The 9627-nt window shown below is 67.3% G+C and overlaps 1 protein-coding gene across 1 annotated transcript; it reads left to right on the top strand.

Annotated features, from left to right (window-relative positions):
- Window positions 1–7034: 7034 nt before the first annotated feature.
- On the top strand, window positions 7035–9186 carry FZD9 (frizzled class receptor 9). The gene has a single exon (XM_076354639.1). The coding sequence runs from the start codon at window positions 7035–7037 to the stop codon at window positions 8784–8786; it is 1752 nt and encodes a 583-aa protein (XP_076210754.1). The 3' UTR covers window positions 8787–9186.
- The last annotated feature ends 441 nt before the right edge of the window (window positions 9187–9627 follow it).

The following is a 9627-nucleotide window of genomic DNA, read 5'->3' as shown; positions in this document are numbered from 1 at the left end:
GGGGTCTGTAGGGGTGAGTGAGGTGGCTGGGGCCAGGACATGGCTCAATCTAGCTTCCCCTTTGATGGGGAGGGTGTCCCCATGGCCAGGGACGTGTGTCCCAGCCCCCCCAGAAGGCTGTAAGCAGCCTGTTGTGCTGCCAGCTGCGTTGCCAGCTGCACTCACCAGGTAAAATACTGCGGGGGAGGTGGTGGGGGACTGCCCAGTGTCCCCTCTCGTCCCCTTGCTAGCCAGCTCCCCACCGTGCTCCCAGCCAGGGCTCCCCCAGGGCACCCCGCTGCCCTCCTGCCCCGTCCCCCAAGGCCCACAGCCACATGTGGCCCCACCTGTGTGCTGGTCCCTCGGGCTCCCAGGGCTCCTGGGGGGGGTGGGGACATGCCCTGCGCCGTGTCTCCTGCCTGCTTCATGTCAACGCTGCGTTGACGGGGGTGTCATGGCCCGGGGACCCTGTGGCCATGGCCAGGGAGGTGGGCTGGCCGGCATCAGGACTGTCCCTCCGTGCCACCCCCAGTTTGCAGTGGCCACTGGGTGCCCACGGCTCTCCAGCCGTGGGGTGACCAGGTTGCAGCGAGCATCCCTGGGGAATTCGTGTCACCCCGTGTCCCTGAGCCCTGGCCACTGTGTCCTTGCACCATGGGCTGGGGTTGTCACCGCAAACACACAGGGGAACCACGGCCAGGAGGTGACCGGGGAGCTCAGGACACGGTGTTGCCCGGGGATGCTGGCGTCACCCAGCTGCCTGCCACTGGTGGAGGTGGGCAAAAGGAGGTGGAGGCCCCAGGGGGTGACGATGGGATGGCAGGGGGTGGTGGGTGGGTGTTGAGCACTGCATCCCCCGCACTGCGGCCCCATCACCTCGCCCCCGCGCCTGCAGCCCCTTCCACTGCCCACAGCCGCACAGTTGCCCGTTCAGTCAGGGAAGGCAGACACAGGCAGCGGCTCTCGTGGCTCCTCGAGTTACCGAAACCGCACGTCCCAGCGGAAAGGGGGTAAGAAACTCCCGGCTCCTGCAGGAAATGTCTCTGCAACCCCCTCGGCGGTGGTGCAGAGGCGCGGGCGCTGCTGCCCGTCAGCGGGCAGGTTGTGCCGGGGACAGCCGGGCGGGCAGGGATGTCATCCCGCTGCCCTGAGGGGCACTGGGGCATTTAGGAAGAGGTTTCCTTCCCCGGGATGGGGGGATCAGGTCGGGCCCTGACTTGGATAGGTGGACAGGGTAGGGGGTCTGCGGCCCCTCGGGGACCCTGCAGAGCCTTTGGCATGGCTGGGGAGTGTGCCAGCCCATCCTGTGCCAGCCGGGACACTGGGAGCACAGGTGGCAGCGGGGTGAGAGAAGGAGGGGACAGTCCTGTCTTTCAGGGGACACATACCGGGGTCCGGGTGTCTCAGCAGCAAGTGACAGGGTGTCAGCACCCCGCTGGGGGCCAGCGGAACCCCCCAGGACGTGGGGCTGAGGTGCTTAGCACTCCCTGCCTTGCCTGATGCCACTGGCGCTGCCGTGCCCGCAGTGTCCTTCCAAGGGTGGGTCTGCCCGGTGGCCCGTGCTGCAGAGCCCCTTGAAGCCACCAAAGTAGCTGCAGTTGGGTGTACAGTGAGTGGGGCTGGTAATTCCCCCCCGCCTCGCCGGGGTTCTCGCTGCTATAATTAATGCTGGAATCAGGGAAGAAATGGCTTTTCCCTTCCGTTGGCACTGGCTGGGGCTGGGCAGGATCCGTGCCACATGTTCACCCATCTCCTCCCACCGGTGTCAGGTTCCTCCGTCTGTTTGCTTGGGGACTGTCCCCCAAAATCCCTGTCTTCCCACCCGGCTGCCACCTGCCCGCGGCGGGGAGCCTGGCAGGTCGCTCACGGAGGCTGCGGAGCACAGAGCATCACTTGCCCCATGGCGTGCACGGTCTGGTGCACACGTGTGTGCATCTGCATCACGCAGGACCGTGCCCAGGGGTAGGAAGGGTTCGGGCTTGGGAATCGCTCCTGCTGGTGCACAGGAGGGTGTCCCCAGGGAGATGGTGGCTGGGGTGGGGGGTCAGCTGCTGCTCCAGCCGAGAGGGTACCAGCCTGTGGCCCTGTGGGGTGCCCAGCGTGGGGTGCTCCCAGGATGGACCCCTCCACCTGCTCGCCAGCCCATCCGGCCCCAGCACTGGCATCCCTTTGAAATCAAAGCTGCTGGCCTTTCACGCCAGCTATTCCTGTGAAATTATTCAGGAAGGGAAAATTATCCCCCCGGATCCCTGCGGGGCTGTGCCATCGCCCTCCCTCCGGGCTGGCAGGACGAGCATGGGGTGCCGTGGAGCCCAGGTTCGCCCCTGGGCACGGCTGATGGCCTGTCCTTGCTATGTGGGTTTTCCCTCGCTGCCCCAGCCCCTGCCTGCGAACCTGGCGCTGGGGGGAGCTGGGACCAGCGAGGGTCCGTGGGCTCGGCAGGGCAGAGCCTGCTGGGGAGGGGCAGGGGCGAGAGTGGCGCAGCCGGCATGGGGCCCCTCACCACCCTGCAGCAAGTCCTGCCTGCCCCGGCCAAGGCATGACAGGACAGCACCCACGGTCCCCTCCACAGCTCCATCACTCCCTCCCCAAATCCATCGCCCCCTCCCTGCCTCCATCGCCCCATCCCCTGCCCTATTGCCCCATCCCCTGTCCTATTGCCCCCTCCCCACCTCCACTGCCCTCTGCCCAGCTCCATAGCCCCTCCCCATCTCCATCACCTCCTCCCTGGATCCATCACCCCCTGCTCAGCTCCATCACTCCCGCCTCTGCTCCATCACCCCCTCCCTGGCTCCATTGCTCTCCTCCCCAGCTCCATCACCTCCTCCTCTACTCCACTGCTCCCTCCCCACCTCCGTCACCCCCTCTCCTGCTCCATCGCCCCCTCCCCTGCTCCATCATTCCCTCCTCTGCTCCATCACCCTCTCCCTGGCTCCATCGCCCCCTCCCCTGCTCCATCATTCCCTCCTCTGCTCCATCACCCTCTCCCCGGCTCCATCGCCCCCTCCCTGGCTCCCACCGGGGCTGTCCCCATCGCTGGTGCCAAGGGGGATCCCCCAAACCCTGCGGCCCAGGGAGGACCCATCCATGGCTGAGCGAGAGGGTCGTTGCTGCAGCCTCTCCTTACCCCCGGGCGGCAGCAGGGGATTTTTCTCCACCCGTGGCCCTTCCTGCTCTCCTTCCCCCTCCCCTCGCCGAGGCTCTTGCACAGGTTTGCAAGCGCTGTTGACGGGAAGAAAGGAAATGGGGCAAAGCTGCTGCCAGGAACCACAGGCTCCCGGGCTCCTGCGATATGGCCCCGCTCCGCCGGGCTGGCCGCTTCCCGGGCAGGATTTCTGTGCAGCCTCTGTGAGCCCTTTCTTCCAGCTATTGATATTGGATTCCCAGCCCAGGGCCACTTCCAAGGCCGTAAATCTGCTGTGTTGCTCTACCTGGTGTTCTTGTTTTCACTGCGAGGCTTCCAGACCTGCTGGAGATCTCGGCTTCTGTGCGTGGCCGTGATGTCCCTATCCCGGCGGCGAGCATCGTGCTGTCCCCTCCCCGGCTGCCCCGGCGTACCCCAGGGGTGCCTGCACGGGTGGGCAGGTGGCTCCCCAGCAGGCACAGGCAGCAGTGCAATGAAAGGGCAAGACTTGGCCAAGGGTTGGGATGCTGGTGGCACTCCCTGGTACCCCCTTGCCCACTGCTGCGGGTGGGATGAAGCTCTGGGAAGGGCTCCATGGGTCCTTTGCTATCCCCACTGCAGGTCTCTGAGGCTTGGGCAGGGCTTGGGCATCCCATGGAGCACCCAAGGAGGGTGTCGGGGTGGGGGAGGAGCACCCCAGGGTGCCACTCCAGGGTGCGGGGTGAGGGGCGGCTGCTCCTCTGCATTAAAAGGAGCCCCTTGACTCCGAAAATCCATGTGTTGCTCTTGGCTGGGCTGCAGCACCTCCTGCCAAGAGCAACAGTTTTACATATTAAAGCAAAATTAAATTAAAAGACATTTATTTGTGCGTTTGCCCCCCCATTAACCCTTCGCAGCCCAGGCGGCAGGATTGGGAGGTATGAGGGCACCCATGGGGGCGAGCTGGGATGGTGGGGCTGGCACCCCCAGGTCCCATCCAGCCCCTGCCCGTGGGCCCTGCTGTGCCTGCTGCCCACCCAGAACCCTCGCTGGGCAGCCAGAGCTGGGTTCTGAGACGTTTGGGTGTTTCCAGGTGATGCTTCCAAGCTTTCCTTAGCAAATGGCTCCCTAAAGAGAAGCCTTGGTGGCAGGAGCTGGGCTTTAGGGTGCCCTGGAGCAGTGGCAGTGCCACCCTTGGGTGGCACCCCCACAGGACACGCACACTGGGGCTGGGGGGTGGATGGGATGAGGGACCCCAGGGACAGGTCCCAGCATCCTGTGGGTGCCACCTCCATCCCAGCCACGGCAGACACAGCTGTGGCTGCCAGCTCATCCGTGGGTGACGATTTGCCCCCAGACCTGCACCGCAGCACAAAATACCCCAAACCCACTCATTTCTTAGAGCATACGAGGAGGAGCGTGGCTTTAACTCGGGGCACGAAGCTCCCTGAAGCTGGCTGCTGCTCCGTGTCACTCAGGTACGGGAACAGTGCTTTCTGGGATGCCACCTGCGCCCCCCCCACTCCCCCCCCTCCCCAGAGCTGGTGGCCAAGGGGACAAAGCCCCCTCCAGCATCCTAAATAACCCCAAATAACCCTTTTCCCAGGGCCCTGGAGCCGGGTGAGCAGTCGCCCCGTGCTAGAGGGAAATTCCAGGGCAACGGCTTATCTCCCGCACCGTTACAATAACCGATAAGGGGCTCCCATGGAATTTCCTTATAGCGCCGAATCGGGGATGTTTAAATAATGTATGGCCGGGGTGTCAGTACGCGGCTGGCGATTAGGAGCCGCGTTGACAGGTTGTTATGTTGTTACTAAAGGGATCGCAGGGCTGCGGGAATGCCTGGGAACGGCGCGGCGCCCGGACCCCCAGGCGCCAGCCCGTGCCCGCTCCCGCCGCCAGCACGGACAGACACAGGGTGCTGGGTCTCCCGTCAGGGCATCCCGGGGACCCTGCCGGAATTGCCCCTGGGATGGCTGAGCCGCTGGTTCCCCCCTGTCACAAATGGGTGCCGGGGATGGCACGGAGCACCCTGAGCCGGCACCTCAGGGCCAAATGTGGGATCGGCAGCTCCCGGACACGGGGGGCAGCTGGTGGCATCCTGTGAAGGTGGCATGGGCAGCAAGGCCCGTCCCCAGGGGTGCTACCACCCCCAGCATGTTTTTAACGCTGGCCTGAGCATCCTTGGCTCCTCCAGCCAGGCACCCTCAGCCTCCCCTTGCCCCCAGCACGGGTGATCTGTCGCCCTGCGAGTGGGACACCGGATTTTGGGGGCTGGCAGCCCCAGCTCAGCCACGCTGACGTGTGTCACCCCCTGGAAGCTGCCCTGGCCTCGCACATCACCAGTGCTGGGTGGCATTGCCATCCCCTGCCCGTGGGCACGGGTCACCCTGCCCTGCCGCCAGCCCTGGGTGACACCCAGAGACAGAGGGTGCTGGGCAGGGACGCGGCTCTCCCAGCCCATGCTGTGGGCGCTGGGGCTGAGCCACCTCCCACAGTCCCCACTGTCCCACCACAGCCCCCCCAAAACCCATGGGCGCAGGCACCCTTTCTGCTCCGTGCAGGGCACAGGTGCACGGTGGTGACGTGGGTTTCCCAGTTCTCAGCAGCAGGACCAAAGTGGCACTTTCTGTCCCCAAGCTGAGGCACGCCACCCCATCAGCCGGCGGGGAAGGGGCTTCCCAAGGGGCTGCCCCGACCCGCCGTGGCAGTGCCAGCCCGGCGGTTTTTGTGCGTCAGTGAGCCCTGGTGTGTGCACCCCACGGCCGCCTGTGCCCCACGTACCATCGCTCGGGTGTGTGCAGCCGCTCACCCCCGAAACGCTGCCATGTTCAAGGTGCCCCCGGGAGCGGGTTCAGGCCCCGGCAGCACCCCGGGGGGTTTGGGGCACCGGCGAGGCCATGTGTGTTCCTGTGCCCAGGTGTTGGGGGGGGGGAAGGGGGGGGTGTGCACACACGTGTGCCAGTGCACACGGCGGCCCCACGGGTGTGCGGGGCCACAGGGCGTGCTGTGCCTGGCTGGGGGTGTGCGTCTGCATGTGTGTGTGTGCGCGCGTGTACGTGTGTCCGCGTGTACGTGTGTACGCGCGTGTGCCCACTGGGTGTGCGCCAGCAGGGCTGGGTGTGAGGGTGTGTGGGAGCGCGGCCGGGGTGTAGGTGCGGATGGGGGTGTGTGCGGGGGTGTCAGGGCTGGGGGTGAGGGCGGTGGGGGTCGGGTGTAGGTGTGGGCTGTGATGGGGGCGGGGGGGGGGGGGGGAGGGGTGTCTGTGCGTGTGCCCCACAGCCGCGGGGGCTGTGCTGGGTGTTCACCCGTGGGTGCCCCGCGCCTGGGGCAGGGGGAGAGCCCCCTGCGAGGGGGGCGGGGGCGGGTGACGCCGGCGCTGCCGTCCCGCTGTGGCTGCGGGTCCCGCTCCCGCTCCCGCTCCCGGCCTCGGTACGGGTGCTGGTCCCGGTGCGGATCCCGGTTCCGGGTGCGGCTGCGGGTCCCGGCGCGCGTCTCTCCGCCGTCCCCGGGTCCCGGGTCCCGGGTCCCGGGTCCGGCCCCAGACCCGCCGCCGCCGCCGGTCCCGCCGCCCCCCCCCGCCCCTCCCTCCGGAGAGGCGCGTCTCCCTCCGGCCCCGCCCCGGGGGCGTGTCCCCGCGGGCGGGGCGGGGCGGGGCCGTCCCGGCCGGCGGGCGCTGCGCGGCGCGGCGCTGCCGGGGCTCGGCGGGCGCGGGGCGGCGCGGGGCGCTCGGCGGGGCCGCCGCCGCATGGCGCGCGGGGCGGCGCGGGCCGGGGCGGGGGCCGGGGCCGGGGCCGGGGCCGCGGGCGGGGGGAGCTGCCCCGGCGCGGCGGCGCCGCCGCCGCAGCAGCCGCCGCAGCAGCCAGCGGCCGTCCCGGGGGCGCCGGGGCGGCGGGGCCGGGCGATGGCGGCGCTGTAGCCGCGGGGCCGGGGCCGGGGCCGGGGCCGGGCGATGGCGGCGCTGCGGCTGCGGCTGGCCCTGTCGGTGCTGTGGCAGCTGGCGGCGGCCGGGCGCGGGCTGGAGCTGGGGGGGCTGGAGGGGCCGCGGGGGCGGGCGGCGCGGTGCCAGCCCGTCGACATCCCCATGTGCCGGGGCATCGGGTACAACCTGACCCGCATGCCCAACCTGCTGGGCCACGAGAGCCAGCGCGAGGCCGCCCTGAAGCTGCACGAGTTCGCCCCGCTGGTGGAGTACGGCTGCCACGTCCACCTGCGCTTCTTCCTCTGCTCCCTCTACGCGCCCATGTGCACCGACCAGGTGAGCGCCAGCATCCCCGCCTGCCGCCCCATGTGCGAGCAGGCCCGCCACAAGTGCGTCCCCATCATGGAGCAGTTCAATTTCGGCTGGCCCGAGTCGCTCGACTGCGGCAAGCTGCCCACCAAGAATGACCCCAACGCCCTCTGCATGGAGGCCCCTGAGAACGCCTCGGCTGCCGAGCCCCACAAGGGCCAGGGCATGCTGCCCGTGGCCCCCCGGCCCTGGCCGCCGGGCGCTGCCGAGGGCCGGGGACCCAACGGCCTGGGGGCCTGCGACAACCCCGAGAAGTTCCAGTACGTGGAGAAGAGCCTCTCCTGCGCGCCCAGGTGCTCCCCCGGGGTGGACGTCTACTGGTCCCGGGAGGACAAGGACTTTGCCTTCATCTGGATGGCCGTCTGGTCCACCCTCTGTTTCGTCTCCACCGCCTTCACCGTCCTCACCTTCCTACTCGACCCCCACCGCTTCCAGTACCCTGAGAGGCCCATCATCTTCCTCTCCATGTGCTACAACGTCTACTCCATGGCCTTCATCATCCGCTCGGTGGCAGGGGCCGAGAACATCGCCTGCGACCGGGAGAACGGTGAGCTCTACATCATCCAGGAGGGGCTGGAGAGCACGGGCTGCACCATCGTCTTCCTCATCCTCTACTACTTCGGCATGGCCAGCTCGCTCTGGTGGGTCATCCTCACCCTGACCTGGTTCCTGGCCGCCGGGAAGAAGTGGGGACACGAGGCCATCGAGGCCCACAGCAGCTACTTCCACATGGCCGCCTGGGGCATCCCGGCCATGAAGACCATCGTCATCCTCACCATGCGGAAGGTGGCAGGGGACGAGCTCACGGGGCTGTGCTACGTGGGGAGCATGGACGTCAGCGCCCTGACCGGCTTCGTCCTCATCCCCCTCTCCTGCTACCTGGTCATCGGCACCTCCTTCATCCTCACGGGCTTCGTCGCCCTCTTCCACATCCGGAAGATCATGAAGACGGGCGGCACCAACACGGAGAAGCTGGAGAAGCTGATGGTGAAGATCGGGGTCTTCTCTATCCTCTACACCGTCCCGGCCACCTGCGTCATTGTCTGCTACTTCTACGAGCGGCTGAACGTGGATTACTGGAACCTCAGGGCCCTGGAGCGCGGCTGCCTGCACCTCCCTGGCCGGCGTGCCGCCAACTGCTCCTTGGAGGCCTCGGTGCCCACTGTGGCCGTCTTTATGCTAAAGATTTTCATGTCGCTGGTGGTGGGCATCACCAGCGGGGTGTGGGTATGGAGCTCCAAGACGCTGCAGACCTGGCAGAGCCTGTGCAACAGAAAGCTGGGCGTGAGGACGAGGGGCAAGCCCTGCAGCGGGGTGAGCTGCGGCGGGGTGCACTGCCACTACAAAGCCCCCACGGTCATGCTGCACATGACCAAGACGGACCCGTATCTGGACAACCCGACGCACGTCTAGAGCAGGGGCTGCCCCCTCCCTGGGGACGGCGCGCCGGGGGAAGCCGGCCTCACGGGTAAGGGGCGAGGGGACGCTGCTGGGGGCGAGGGCAGAGGCTGAGCGGCGGTGGGAGGGGGGATGCACACTGGTTTGGGGTGGAGAGGCCCGCGGGACCCCCCCCGGCACTGCTCGACCCTGACAAGTAGCTGCTTTTTCCTAGAGGTTGTTTTGTTGTTGTTGCTGTTGCCAAATCCAGTGACTCTTCTAACGCTTTCTTTGGGGGGGGCAGCGGGGACGGGGCAGGGAGGGGAATAATCCAGTCCGTGTTTATTTAATTCTGTAATTTATTTTAGATTTTTTTTTTTTAATCATTAGCTGCGAGGAATGGAAAAAACAATAAACCCTGGATGTGTTATTTCAACCGAGCCTGGTGCTGTTTGGAGGAATTCAAGGGGGTTGAGAGCAGCCCCACGGGAGCCCCCCCAGCTCAGCGGGTCGGGGCCGTGGTCCCCGTGGCGGGTGCGTGCCAGGCCCGGGGGGGCTCTCGTGCTGGCAGAAAGAGGAGCGTGCCGTGCCGGGGCACCGCTGGCTGCGGTGGGAGCGTGGTAGCGGAGGGCTCCCAGCGTCCAGCTCCCCCCGTGGCTTCCCCAGGGCCGGTTCTGGCACCCGCCGCCTCCCGGCCGAGGAGGAGGATTTTCCTGCGCTGTCACACTAACGAATCATCTTTTCCACTCCGTGCTCTGTAGGTGATTTGTGTCGGTGCCATCAGCTGCTGGGGCCTCGGTGCCAGGCAAGGGGTCTCGGTGCTCCAGCACCCGGGGCACGGCAGGCCAGGAGCCGGGGTGATGGGCTGTGGGCGCGG

This window comes from Aptenodytes patagonicus, chromosome 17 (assembly GCF_965638725.1).
Source record: "Aptenodytes patagonicus chromosome 17, bAptPat1.pri.cur, whole genome shotgun sequence".
Classification (NCBI taxonomy): Eukaryota; Metazoa; Chordata; class Aves; order Sphenisciformes; family Spheniscidae; genus Aptenodytes; species Aptenodytes patagonicus.
Note: the sequence above shows the minus strand (reverse complement) of the source record. Positions and strands in the feature narration are given on the sequence as shown.